Here is a 15,234-nt window from a genome sequence, read left to right on the forward strand (position 1 = left end):
GTGTGTGTGTGTGCAATGTGCTTGCAAGCACTTCCAGCTCTCTCCTTGTGCTGTCTCCTAGGCAACCCCAGTCTTGGGCAGAGTCAGCAGCGAAACAGCAGCAGAGAGGAAAAATGGCTCCAAAGAAATATTCCTGTGCCCTTTCAGTATGTGCTCTGTACCACAAACAAGGTGGTACAACAAATGTGATATGACATTATAAACAGCGTATGGCTGCTTCCCTATGGACCTCCGATAACTATGGCAACGCTACTTACTTTCAGCTTTGGACAAAGTGCAGAGATTGGAGTCGATCAAAGCCAGCTGAAAATGCTGCGGAGAAAAGAAAAGCATATTATTATGGAATACAAAATACATTAACTTTCACATGGTTTGCATATTTATGACACTAACACACAAAGCACTGGGTGGTTTATAACCCTTTAAGAAATGCAGAAAGAGTCTTTTTTTGCTGTTCCATCGAATCTGCTTCACTGACAGATTCACAACAAACCATGAATGAACCCTGGTGAGCGTAACACGAGAGGACACTGATAGCTGGAGTGGCTGAACCACAGATATTCGTATCTCTGGATCACTCATCTTGCTCCAATCCTTCCCTCCTTCCTCCTGTCCAACCAGACAACAAAGTCCTCAAAATAAGATGCTGATATCCAGGGGCTATTCACTGCTTCCCATTTCACCTTCTGAAATAAGGACAGTGTTGCTGGGTGAGCCACATGTCTGCAGAGGCTTAGCCTGGCTGCCAAGGCGTGGCATACCACTCGTCAAGATCTCCTCTCGGGCTCATTAAACAGATTAGTCCAATCTCACACAGCTGTCCCAGAAGACTAGTTTCCTTAGATTACTACTTAATACTGATTTTAGTTCATTAAAGTTGTCCTTCAGGGTGTCAGAAAAGTGCACCTAAGTTGATAGAAGTAAGCAGGAGCAGTAAACCTGGAGCACTTTAATCCAAAGACTTCAAGGTGACGGGTTCCAGTTCAGTGACGAGGCTGCACCTTGACCCAACGCAGTCACACACGGGTTCATGCACACAGAGAGACACCTCCGGCATCTGGGTCAGTGAAACCTCACAGCTCTTGAACATGAGAACCTCCTGAAAGCAGGAACTGCTCACAGCGATCATGCAACGCAGAACTGGAACACTCTGTACTGCTGGTGTGCACCAGTCAACTGTACCGGATTTCACTGAAGAAAATAAATGGTGGGACCTTAAAAGCTGATATCAGTTTCTGCAATCAAGACTGGGGCAAAAGATAGACACACACACATGAACACACAGACACATACACCAACACACACACACACACACACACACACACACACACACACACACACACACACACACACACACACACACACACACACACACACACACACACACACACACACACACACACACACACACACACACACACACACACCGGCAGCAGCAGCAGCTCCACAGACGCTCAATGTCAGACAGATAAAAATCAAGCACCGTCCAGCTGGATCTTTGCTAGCATGCTTCACCCAAGGCCAGTGGAGCGTCACACACGTGCACACAAACACAAACGCACACACAGGATCCTGCTTCCAATGAAGTCCCTTTTAAGCAGAGCTGTGAGCCACAAACCCTCTGACACATTCATCACAGAGATGTGCCTTCGTGTCAGCGAAAGCACCCAAACACATAAAGGCTTTACCTAGATCGCCTGGTCTCCAGAAGCCCACAGCATCCTCCTGCAGATCTCTCCCTCCTGCAGATCTCTCCCTCAGCCTCCTCTATCCTCCCCTTCCTTTCCTTTTACACTTGCTCTACGGGCAGGCAGATAATGCAGCAGGATTGTCAGCTTGGCATTCCACCTCCCTCCCCATGTCTCTCTCTCTCTCCCTCTCTCTCTCTCTCTCTCTCTCTCTCTCTCTCCCTCTCTTCCTCCCCCCCCTCCCCCTCTTCTATCCTGGTGTCACTGATTACTATTCAGCAGACGGCTGCAGAGGAGAGTGCAGAGGATGACACACAATACCTCAATAACCCCCCACCACTATCTCACCTCCTTCTCTCAGTTCAAAGCTCCTCTCCATGGCTGCACGTAGAGACAGCCGACTCATCACCTTGACATACAGTTTGCGAACATGCTCCCGCTATCTCATTTTCTCTGCTTCACATTGGCTAAAATTAGCAGCCATTGATGGAAAGAAGTCTGTCCATGTTTACTGTAGGATATAAGTTGGTTGCAGTTGTGAGCAGTGGCCGGCTCCTAAATTACATTACAATGTATTCTCAGAAACTGCAGGAATCCCTGAATCACTTGATGCTTCTCGACCTCCAATTGGCTTGAAAGGAAAAGGAAGAAGGTAAATTCCACCTTCCTCTCCACACTCACCATCCACAGAAACCTGTCTTTTCTAACCATTTCCTGTTTTCCATTTCCCTTCTCTCATTCCTCTCTCTCTACCTTTATTCAATCTGTGCTCCTCTGAATGAGAGCCCCCCCCCCCTTCCTGTAGATAACTGGGGCAGTCGTGTGAGATTCTGCCAGTTGGTTGTCTGTGTTGCTGGCGGTGAGCCAGGACTGAGAGGGAGGGGTGCATCCAAGACAGAGTGAGGACGTGCAGCACGTGCAGCCTACTTATCTCAATACTGTTCCAGCAAACACATCCACACATGCAGATGTATAGAAAAGTAGCCTCTCTACCAGATACTTCACAGTCTCAGATTTAATAGTAAAAGAGAAGACAAAATATGAACACTTGTAAGATGCAGTCTATTGTAATGGACTTTCAATAAACACTACTTATAATGTTTTAACGGTGTCAGAGGTGCCGATTCAGCCATTAATATGTAATCATAAGATTAATGATAATATGGTCCCGTAACGACATGAGACGATGCCCTTAATTAACAGATATTATTCGTATTTACCACACAGCCTGAAAGCTTGAATGTAAAAATATGGTGTTTAAGCATCAAGAGTATGTCAACTGCCAGAATGTCTGCAGCATGACAAAGCCTGGGATCAGATAGCAGAGATCCAGGACTCCCCGACTACAACCTATGGATGTATTGTTGTCTGAGAGCTCTTTGTTACTGTCTGCACATGTGTGGCTCACAGGTGTCAGAAGACTGCAGACAGGTGGGACAGATGATCCACCAGTCTTTGTTCAGCTAAAGGACAACTGAGGTCAAGTCTGTTTCTGCATTTACACAGCTGCTGTGACTCTACATCAGGATTACAGAGTGCACGTGTTTATGTTCTTATCAGTCGAGGAGACTCGAGTTAAAATGCCTATTTCTTGTTTTAGCTGCACTGTCATCATCTTGTGAAGCTCTTTAAGAAGTGTATGGAGCAAAGAGTGTTTCACGACTGCCCACATCACTGAATGGTACCAGAAGCTTTCCAGTATTTCCCTGGCAAACGCTGCTATGACAACGTCACAAAGATAGTTTGCCTATAGTTGCCTGCCTGTGCAAGGCTTCATCTCTGACTGCCATTTCTAAAATGACATCAACCCACCGCTTTCTCCTTATTGACCGTTTATTTTACACTTTGAATTGGTTACAAAGTGTGACTGGATTGCATTGCTCTGGTGTCACGAGGTTCCCAACAGAACTCTTCACGGATCAGTGGAGTTGAGCATGATTTATAGTCAATATATTAATACAGCTATATATAACCGTTACAAGATGCAAAGTGTTGCAAGTGAAATCCATTTTCCATAAATTTGTGACCAGTTGCTCGGCCAATAACACTGCTTGACCTAAATACATTTTTTTTAAAAAGCTGGATAAAATGTGATTGTCTATCAAACATTTTACAAGATTTTCCGATCAGTCACATTTACCTTTAAGCTTGACTCGTAGTCCGTGTTGACTTTAAACATGAGTCCCAGTCTCAGGTGAATCTCTCTAGCTTTTGAGAAACTGGGGTTGATGTAAAGCACCTCCTGGAAGGCCTTGATTGCCCTGAAAAAGAGAGAAAATGGCATGTTTAATACAAACACACATTTACAGAAATAAAAATAACAGGAAAACCAAAATATAATCCATGATGTTGCGGTAACATCATGCCCTCGCATCATTCCACTACAACTCAGTTAGTGGCACATCCACCAGAGCTGGGAAACATCAACGAACTCAAATCTGAATTATACTTCACCACTTGTAAAATGGTGATAACGTGGATATAAAAGACTGTGATCAGCCTACCAGGATATAAAAAAAACTAAGAGTAAATACTTCCAAAGAGCAGAAGAAAATAATAAAAATTCAGTCTGCAAATTAAAATCCCGAGTGGAAATGCATCTCTTTCCCGACCTGCAGCTGAACTGATGCAGGAATTACACTGAAATTAAAGCAACAGGATGCAGTTTCATCAGCAACTGTGTTTAATGATTGTTCCCAGTTATCAAAAAAAAATAAAAAATAAAAGCTGGTTGTAACTGCAATGCTAAAACTATTCTTATTAGTCATTCTTCTTTGTGTTATTAGACATTACCAGTAACTGCCAAGCTGGACGAGGGAAAACCAGGATTTACATGAGGCCCGTGAAATGCAAAACGCACGCAATCAAATACTTGGTTCACACCTGGCATTTAAATGCATCCTGCGGTATCCAATCACAGGTGGACAGCTCAAAGTTCAGGTGTGTATCCAAGATGTATTGAGATCCGATCTTCTCCAATCACATTCAGAGGTAGTCAGGGCTGCATATGGCCACATTCGTTATGTAAGAACCGCCTACTTAGTGGCCATTTCTCAATAAATATCAGAAATAATATCCAATAGAAAAGAATATCCAGCGTGATTCTATGAAGCGTCTGTTTAGTGAATAAAAACAGACCGTCGACCTGACGCTGGTTTCACCACAGCATTCCCTGAGTTTAGTTATTGTTGTTTTTTCCTGTAATTTTTTATCTTCTGTAATTTCTGACACACTTCAGACTCACAACTGTGGGAAAAAAACAACAACCGCAGGTTCTTCTTCATTTAACCATCGCAGCACAGAGCTCAACACTCTCAAACCCGCTGACATAATTAAGTAATCTGAGATCTGAAGGCTTCTACATCTACTTCTACAATCAAAATCATGATCATCATCGACAACATCATCATCATCATCATCATCAACACGTTTTAAAGCCTTTTGTGATTCACAACAAAGTGGAATAAAAGTAAAAAGAAATGCAGTTTTGCAGAAGTGGAATGATTTCCTGTATTTCTTTAAGAACACTTTTAACTTTGCATGACAACATAATTTGGAAGAATAAATGACAGTAATAACTTACAGATGTCAAATATGTCTTAAGTAGGCTAGGTGACAAAGCGTTAAAATGAGGCCGCGGTGAACGAGGCGGTCTCACTTTGTTTAATACCTGATGCGCTCCAGTGCCACTAATGTAAAAAGACAGTCTGGAGCCCTGCTGTTTATTTCCTGATGCACATATTTATTCAAATATAGAGCAGGAAAGAGATTTGTCAAAATCGTTACATCAGAAGTGGTGGAGACCTGTCCTAATGCCAGCTGTGAAGTGACATAATTAGAGCTGGCCACTTGTAAATGCTCGATGTAAACACGGCCAGATTCGTGATCTGCTAACGTCGTCATAGATTCATTGTTAAGTGCCTATCAAAGTGCATTACAACTGAAAATGACCAGTTCATTAACAGTTGGATTACATGGGGTGAATGAACGGTTGTTTAATCTTAATTACAAGAGGGCAGTATTGTGACAAATAAAACATCAGTATTATGATTGTATTGGCCAAACAGATAAGAGGCGTTCTAGGTTTATTTTATTTTTTTACACGAAAGAGTTGAAAAATGTAACACTGAGGTGTAATTCAGCAATTATGACTGAGACTCAGCAGCTGTGCAGAATGTCGTTGTTTAAGACGTCTTTCCAGTGCTGAGGGTCCTACTGTGTGTTGATGAGCCGACTTACAGAAACGCTACGAGTGGACAGTCCAGTCTACCTTCTAGTGAACTGCCAACAATCACTGTCCCAGATCAAAGGAATGATGCTGCAATGTGGGCTTTACACATTTGTCTTTGGCCAAATAAAACATCTTTTCTATGTGCTTTCTTGAAGTCGCTGTTAGGTGTAGTTAATGGGTTTTAATAGACTGAAAACAACATTGCATTCAAAGAAAAAAAAAAGCAGTTGCTATTAGTGAGGTGGCATGACAGATTACTTTTTCTGTCTTGTACTCGATCAGTCTTTTCAATATTTATCATCAGTGTATCTCCCCAGCCCCGAGCTCATTGGAGCTCAGCTGCTTGTTGCTGTGCTAAAATCTGACGCCACTGTGGCTGAATAAATGCAGCTGGACTTGTATCCGACAGCAGAATACCAGTGTATAATAAAGCACTGTAAGACAATATTTATTGTGGTCAGTGGCATCATGGTTCATACCTGGTCCATATAAGTTCACCATCACAACATCATTCCAGCATATCAGATCAGTTCTGTCAACAACGCGAGGTGATGAAAGACGATCCATCACTGACTTGTCACTTTCTTGCGTGAGCTCAGCAATGTGTCCAGAATGGACAATTAGTTACACCTCCAAATCCAGAGGTCTCTGTTCAGTTTTAAAGCTTTAGATAATAATGCCAGGATGAGCCAACAATAGTTTACATCCTTTTCCTTAAATACCAGCTGTCAGTAGTTAACACCCAACCCGTGAAGAGCTGGATGAAGTTAACTCACCAACTAAGGGCCTGATTTACTAAGATCTCAAATAAAGGGTACTAAATTGCGAGTTTTTTTCCAAAAGTTATCACATTTATTTTGCACCTGTTTTGCAGGTGATTTATTAAGAGTATTTTCGTCATTGAAATCAGGTGTAAATCGCTGTATTTAAATGAGGGGTTTGCAGGTGTTAAAGTGATTCCAGCAATGGGAGCGACCGCAAAAGGAAAAGGAAATCTGATCAAACTGAAATTAATAAACATTAATATGACAAGAACAAAACACTATATAGGAGATTATCAGCAAGAAAGTCAATACTATGGGGGGGTGGGGGGGGGGGGAATTAAATGTCGGCAAATAAAACAGGAGGAACGGTGGATGAGATCCTCTAACAAACAGCGATCAGCAGGTCCAGATCTTTCTGTGATGAGCAGGTAACTTTTCATTCAGTGGGAACCTGATGAAGCTACCTGTGAATTCTGCGGGACACATTCAGGACCTGTGACAGCACACCTGAATAACGGGACTGGGTGGACGTCCGAGCAGCGATAAACAGAGGCGGGAAAATGCTGAGTCGGAAGAAGTTTTTTAATTGCTGGTATTTCGTGGCTCCTCCTCGTTGTTGGCTGTCAATCATCATTTGGTTCCTTCAATAACTCAGAAATGTCATCGCTGGACAAACAATATGTCTGATTCTCTCTGTCCTCTGTCCTGATCCTTCTAGACCTTCTGCTGCATTTGACACAGTGAACCACCAGATCCTTCTTTCCTCCTTCAGGACCTCGGTGTCTCAGGCTCTGCTCTCTCCCTGTTCTCATCCTACCTCAACGACCTCACCTACCGGGTAACTTGGAGAGGATCTGTGTCTGAACCTTGTCCTCTCACTACTGGTGTCCCTCAAGGCTCCGTCCTGGGTCCCCTCCTCTTCTCTCTGTACACCAACTCTCTCGGCTCTGTCCTTCACTCGCATGTCTTTTCCTACCACAGCTTTGCTGATGACACCCAACTGATCCTCTCTTTTCCCTGATCTGAAACACAGGTAGCAGCATGAATCTCTGTCTGTCTGACTGACATCTCTCAGTGGATGTCCTCACACCACCTGAAAATCAACCTCGACAAGACCGAACTGCTCTTCCTTCCAGGGAAAGACTGTCCCACCCTCGACCTGACTACTACCTTCAACAACTCTGTTATCCCGACCCTGATTGCTAGGAACCTCGGAGACACTCCACAGTCAACTCTCTCTTACTGCCAACATTACTGCAACAACACGTTCCTGTAGATACATGCTGCACAACATCAGGAGAATACGTCCTCTTCTCACTCAGAAGGCGGCGCAGGTTCTGGTCCAGGTTCTGGTCCAGGTTCTGGTCATCTCACGTCTGGACTACTGTAACTCCCTCCTGGCAGGTCTACCTGTTAGCGCCATCCGACCTCTGCAGCTCATCCAGAATGCTGCAGCTCGACTGGTCTTTAACATCCTAAATTCACTCACACTACTCCGCTGCTCCTCCTCCTCCTCCTCCTCTCCCTTCACTGGTTACTAGTAGCTGCTCGCATCCGTTTCCAAACATTGGTACTTGCTGTGAACAGATCAGGTCCAGTCTACCTCCAGGACATGGTCCAACCTTACATCCCAGCCCGCTCCCTCCGCTCTGCTTCTACCAATCGGCTTGTTGCTCCTCACTGAGCTAAACACTCTACAAAATCACGACTGTTTGCTCCTAAATGGAGGAATGAGCTCCCCAACGACATCAGGACAGCAGAAAGTCTATACAGCTTCTGCCGCAAACTAAAAACACACCTCTTCAGACTTTACCTTGAACAGTAGAACTTTAGTAGCTTAAAATGACACTTACTGATAGAACTTTGTAGTTTGGCTTTCTTGAAGAAATTGTATTTTCTTGATTCTTGTTCTGGGTTTTGTACCCTCATGGTTGAAATGCACTTATTGTAAGTCGCTTTGGATAAAAGCGTCAGCTAAATGAAATGTAATGTAATGTAATGCAATGTAATGATTCATTTCTGCCTCCACAGGTGTAAAACCACGTTCTTATCTATTCTTTGGTTTCCTGCGTCTCCTTCTCACCACAATAAGAGCAGCCGTCTCCTGATGTTCACATCTGATTAATACGTTACTTTCAGTCGTACTAAAATAAACAACAATCACTTCTCCTATTTCTACTTTCAGTCGAATATTACATATTCATGCAGGTAAACACGCAAAATGGACAACGTGTGTTAAATTGCACATTTGAAAGAGGAAATCCTCACTGCACGTCGTTAGTAGATTAGCTGGGACATTTTTTTGTGGGTGGTGTGAAGTTTGCACGTGATTTTACACACGTAAACCTTTAGTGAATCAAATAAATGTTTTAAATGACATGACGAAATAATCGACAATAGGATAAATTTAGAAGCAAACTCTATATATTTATTTTTTAACAGAAAAAGGCAAAGCCCCTTTTCAAACAACAAAATGACCTTTTTAATAAGACCATAGTTGGCCTATCATAAAATCCAAAGCCTGGTGCAAACAGACAGCTCACTCATCTGACAGGAGCCAAGCAGCAGATATTAATACTGATTAACTCTGGCTGAATGTGGAGTGACAATTAATACTGTCTGGAAAAAAACAAAAACAAGTCTCCATACGATTCGTTCACCTCATCTAGCTTGTTAAATAATATAAATAATATGAGGTGAATAGAATATTTATTATCAGCCATCATTTGAGTCAGTTGATCTTGTCCTTGTGTAGCCTACGGCAGGCAGAAGGTGAGAGGCTGAAAAGCTGCTGTCTATTCCTCCCTCTAACAATATCAAAATAAACCAGTCTACGGAGACAAGAGCATATAAAACTAAAACAACAAGAGTTTCCAATTGAACCCACTCACTGTGTAGCTATGACAACAATGGCAATTGCATGTCAGCATGAAGCCCTTCTCCTGTGTGAAATAGCCGAGCACTGAGCCCACTGCTGACTGTGTATGACACACACACACACACACACACACACACACACACACACAGTGGTCTGAACTCACTGCCCCCCCCCCCCCCCCCCCCCATCTGGTCCCTCACTCATCTGGTCTCTCCCTCGGTCTCTCCCTCTCTCTCACTGGCAGAATAGGCCGTGACACATGGTCTCCGGCCAAAAAAGGCCATCCGACAGCAAAAAAGTGTTTCTTTTCTCAAGAAAACACAAATAACATAATCTGGTTCGCTACACGGATGCCATCGGGTGACTATTTGAGATGTTATGACATAATGCCCCACACTTGTTCTACATTATAATTAGGATGACATTTACAACCTTGTACTTTCTGGTTGTGGGATGGATTTCGTGTTGTCCATGAAGCAAACAGATATTTGTTTTAATGAACTATCACAATCGTGTACGTGCAGGGCAGGTAGTGGAGCCGGTGTCCCTCTGGCTGCTCTCTGTAAAGTAACATTCACCGTTTGACAGCTCAGCATTCCTTTGGGCCTTGAGCTCAAATTGACGTAATCCGTCCTGGAGGGCCCGACATGACATCCTCCCTTCCCCCACCACCACGTGGCCCGCTCACACACACCGATTCAAAAAGCTGGCACAGCCACGGTGCTGTTCGTCGTGAATGAGAGCTGACTTTGCGGCCCTGCGACCTCAGAAACTGATGCACAGACTCGTTTACAATTCAACTCCACCACACAAAGGAACTTTAAAAGAAATGAAAGGGACTAAGATCACTTCTAATGCTGACACAACGGCAAAATGTCAATCAGACAAGCTCGGGCATCATCGTGGTATTAAAACCGTTTTAAAAAGTACCGTCAGGTAAAAACATTTTTTTTTTCAAATGATGCTTCCGTGTCTTGTAAGATTTGTAAGAAAACAAGATTGCAGTATGAGCTGGGGTTCAGGTGGTAGAGCGGGTTGCCCACTTATCGCGAGGTTAACGGTTCAAATCCCCAGAACGGCCACGTGCCAAAGTGTCCTTGAGCGTGACATTGAACACCCAGTTACTCCTGACGGCCGGCGAGCACCTTCCCCGGCAGCTCTGCTGATATGGAAGTGTGTCCTCGACAGGTTGAATGAGAGCACAGTATAGTATCCTTTTATGCGCTCAACACGACACGTCGTCCACAACACCAGAACTACAGACTTATTATGTGTTTGATATGTGAACACGCCGTGACAGATGGAAACAGAGAAAAATGTCCGGACCACAATACTGGATGAGGTAGAGGGGCGTTGAGATAAAGTAGCTCAGACTAGAAGCAGTTTAAAGACCTGAAAGCTTGCTACACCTGCCATTGTAGGAGCGAACAGCTTAACCAACAAATGAAAGCTAAGTGTTGTATCAATAACTAACGTTGTCAGTTTAACAGCACACATTCAGCAGTACAATCCCTGTGAGAAACCGAGCCACAGTGGGTAGCAGGCCCACCGAGGCCTGCCTGTCACATTCATTACATAATCGCCTGGTCACAATTGTTTGAGCTGACAGCAATCATATTGCATAAGCGTTGGAAACATTTCCATTCATCTGGACATCTGGATGAAACTGACAGCTATGTTATATTTCTACACCATTTGAGGTCTTCGCCTGGCGGTTTTTTTCATGATGTCATCTCCCTGCGCCTCCTTCTCTTACTGAGGTTTAATGGCACAAGAGAGGAGGATGAGTGCCACCACAGCACATTGTGTACTCAGATCATTGGTACCTGTCATTTCTTTGTATATTTCAGTAATAGATGTTTGATATTAATGTGGTTATTAATATCATATCTTCCCTGTGCATTTTTTGTTTACAAAGGCTGAAGGACAAACTGATTTTTATTTTTTTTACTTAGGCTATCCATTTCAATGTTTAATGCTAATTCATGGCTCTTTTGTTCTTAAAGTACATTAATACTATAAAAGGGGCATAATATGAACAGAAAAACACAATTAAATCATGAATCACAATTATTTGAATGACAGTAATCGTCAACTAAAAGTTCCTGATCGTAACAGCCCTCCCTGCTGGCCCCAGCTCAGGAGGTTGATGTGGCCTGGACAACATCCCAACAATAGAAATACTGGATGTTATTGGATTATTTCCTTTTTTTTGGATCATCCTTACAAACAGTTGGTCAAATGACACAATAATGGCCAATGGTGGGGATTTAATGCGAGGAACACATCAACAGGGAGGTTTCCTTACAGCCTAAAAGGCACAATCTAGGTCATCCAGTGAGGAGGATGTTAAAATGGACAGCATGGTTTTAAAGCTTAAACTACTTGCCTTAAATGACAAAAACAGATCCAAGTACTGTTGTGTTGTGGTAGCTTATAAAAGCAATAAAAACAATGAGCTCACAGGTAGCACGCAAACACACACAATGCTAAGCCAGCTGCTACACTTGACATATTGAAGAGACATGTTTTCTATTCTGACAACTTTGGCCGTAAGGTTCATCTGAGGACGATATTCAGTAAGTGTGGTGGTTACCATCGGGTCTGCACCCATAAAGCATGATGAATACAAATCACACAAAACTCATCTCCCTCGATCTCATGCAGTGGATTTCAAAGCTTCTTTACACAGCAGCACATTCACTTCGTGGTGGAACTCAAGCTCAAGCAGAAGGAAACGCAGAATATCTATCGTGACAAGATACCCAACGAGAGAAATCTCAGCATTAAAGACGTTAAGAAATAAATAAACTGTGTTTACTGCATATGCTCATTTATTACACCGTCCATAGATCCATAAAGGATTCCAGTCCAGCAGTAAATCTTTGATCGAGTCCTGCAGTTGACACACGTGTGTAAAGTCAGTGGTGCTATCAGAGGTATCGGTAAAGAGCAGTTTGACAATGCAGAAGTGTCCATAATATATTTATGAGTGTATGTGATTTTTATGGCTTTATATTGCTACTCGCCATAGTTGGTGGACATGACAACATTAACAAAAGGCTCAGTCGAGTGAGGTGTTCCAAATCCAAGGACCTGAGAGAGGCTGGAGCGGCATGCTGGCTCACCATCATGACTTACTGGGACACTTAACAGGAATGCAGCTATCATTGATTATATTAATTACACCTCTGCTTGTTCTACTGTGACAGATGGAACATTTTACTGTGAACAAAAAACACATTACGAGAAAATAAGTCACATTATTCCAGATGTTAGTGAGAGCAATACTCCTGAGACATTACACCTCTAGTGCTTGTTGTCATTATGTCAAGTACAAAATAACTAGGAGTATGTCATAAAAAAAAAACATAGTACATAAAGGCAGCCTTGTAGTTAGAAATTAGGGCTGGGCGATATGGACCAAAAGTCATATCCCGATATATTTTGGCTGAGTATAGATATACAATATATATCTCTATATTTTCTAAGAAGTGGGCTGAATATTTATTTGTATGTCAAAGCGACATGTGAAATGTCACAAACCTTTATTTTTAAAAATAAAATACAAAGGCAGGGTTTCCTTTACTGATTGAATATATGCCGCTGCAAAACATGAAAAATGAAAAAATGATATGAAGTAAATAGCCTATATAAAAAGAAACAGCTGTTTCTCTGAGATGCTCCGTCAGTTGTTTTCAACGTGTGGCAGGAGGTGTATCGTCTCATTTCCAGTTTACGGGAACAGCTTGTTGCTCTCTCAACCCAGTTCATTTTGCTCTATTCTTCATCACAGCAGTTTATTACCTGCTGTAAATTTAAACGTACGCTACTTCTGCTCACGCGCTCACAGCTGGCGTCGTTTAGCGACTTTCTCGCTGACCTCACAGCTCGCTCAAGCTGTTTACATCTGTTAGCTGCTTTAGCTCAGCAGTTAGCGTTGGCTTCTCTCCCTGTCCTGCTCACTCCTGCTCGGTGTGTCTTATGTTTAGTTATTCCTGTGCCTGCTTTAGTAATGATGCTACATGTAACTCATGTAGTTTGTTTGCTGTGATGAAGGAGAGTCTCAGTGCCCAAGTCTGCATCAAAAAATACAAATAAAAAAACCTTGTTAACTGCTCCAGCTGTGAGGAGACGGTTTTGGCGCCTCCTCTCTGCCAAAATGTTTTAGCATTTCCCATCATGCCTCAGTTCTTTCTTCGCAACTTTTGGGAGTAAAGCAACTAAATGGTAGAATTTCTGCTGGTCTAAGTGACGTCTTACCAGACAGAAGTACAGGTAGCACGTAACACCAACAGAAAAACACGACATAAACACGACTGTCTCCTTCCATATGTCCGAAGAAAAAAACAACAATGTACCGTCAAAACTCGATACATCGCCGAGCCCTAACACAAATCTCACTTTAGTTTACATTTCAAATGTGTATTCAGGTGCTGGTTCTCCATACTAATTTCCTGTTTTTGTTTCTTTTGTGGTGTTTATTGCTACACATTTGTAATTCAGTATGTGCGAGTTAGTTCCTATCCAAAATATTTTCAAGTATGCCTTTAGACAGCAGACAATGTGGACTCAACTGATTAAATTAATCTACACACATTTTAATTTATGTGAGGAACTGAAATGGGACTTATAGACCATGAACAGGACTGAACTTATTCAATATCAAACTTGTTTACTTCGTCCCCATATGTTACTACGGACGACCAAAACAGCCAAAATAAAAAATAAATAACAAAACAAATAAATGACTCAATAAATAAGCATTCTATTTAAATGCCCCCAAAAAATACATTTAGGCAGTAGTGAATTGATAAAATAGGACAAATGTATATTTGTTATAAATTGCTCCTGTGTTTATTTACCTTCGTAGTAAATCAGTCCCTCCAGGAAATCGCGATCGCAATAATCAACGCAAATTCAAGCAAACTCTGCAATATTTGCGGGCGCTTTCCTGCGATTCCTCCGCAAAAAATGTCGTCAACAGAATATGTGCTGAAAGTATTAGGCTATAAAGTCAATATTTTCAGACAAAACTCGCTTTATTAAAACTAATAACTCCTCTCATCACCACAACAAACACCTGCACACCAAAGGAAACCGGAACAAGCGGAAAAACCGGTGGTGGTGGGGTTTGCGGAAAATGTGGCCTTCACAATAAAATGTTCTAATGAAATGCGTATTATCAATGGAAGGGATTACATATTACTGAATGCTACGGGAAATGTATACACACGTCAAGTTGTAAGAGACTACACTTTGTTTTTGTTAATACAGTAGGCCTCCCTTGAATTATTCATTAAAAAGCAGTTAAAGCTCTTATTTTGACGGCTGATGTGGTCGTTGTATTTTATATTACAGTCACAGACTGTTTGTTCTGTAATGCTGCGTCACTTTTATGATTTATTTTTGTAACTTTTAGCCCCATGGTTCTCCAAGTTCAATAAATAAAAAATGTAACTAAAATATTTCTGATATGCAGTGTGATTATTACCAAAGGAAGTGATTATGTATTTATTCCTTTATCAGGTAGTGATTAAAAAAAAAAAATCTTTCAGAACTTGCAATTTTTTTCTTATTCCCCCAATTTTCCGCAAAATACCCTGTTTATTTACATTCCTATTTATTTTTCCATTTGACCCATTTATCCGTTTTTACATACATTTATTCATA

At 42.1% G+C, this 15,234-nt stretch overlaps 1 protein-coding gene across 1 annotated transcript in view; it reads right to left on the reverse strand.

The window, feature by feature from the left end:
- kdm6a (lysine (K)-specific demethylase 6A) overlaps positions 1-15,234 on the reverse strand; it is a 49,292-nt gene that overhangs the window by 22,251 nt on the left and 11,807 nt on the right. The window contains 2 exon segments of the mRNA XM_069155105.1: positions 258-312; positions 3,829-3,949. Of these exon segments, the coding sequence (XP_069011206.1) occupies positions 258-312; positions 3,829-3,949 (176 nt within the window).

Source organism: Embiotoca jacksoni, unplaced genomic scaffold, assembly GCF_022577435.1.
Source record: "Embiotoca jacksoni isolate LCO1_2020_lvr unplaced genomic scaffold, fEmbJac1.0.p SCAF_2, whole genome shotgun sequence".
NCBI classification, from domain to species: Eukaryota; Metazoa; Chordata; class Actinopteri; family Embiotocidae; genus Embiotoca; species Embiotoca jacksoni.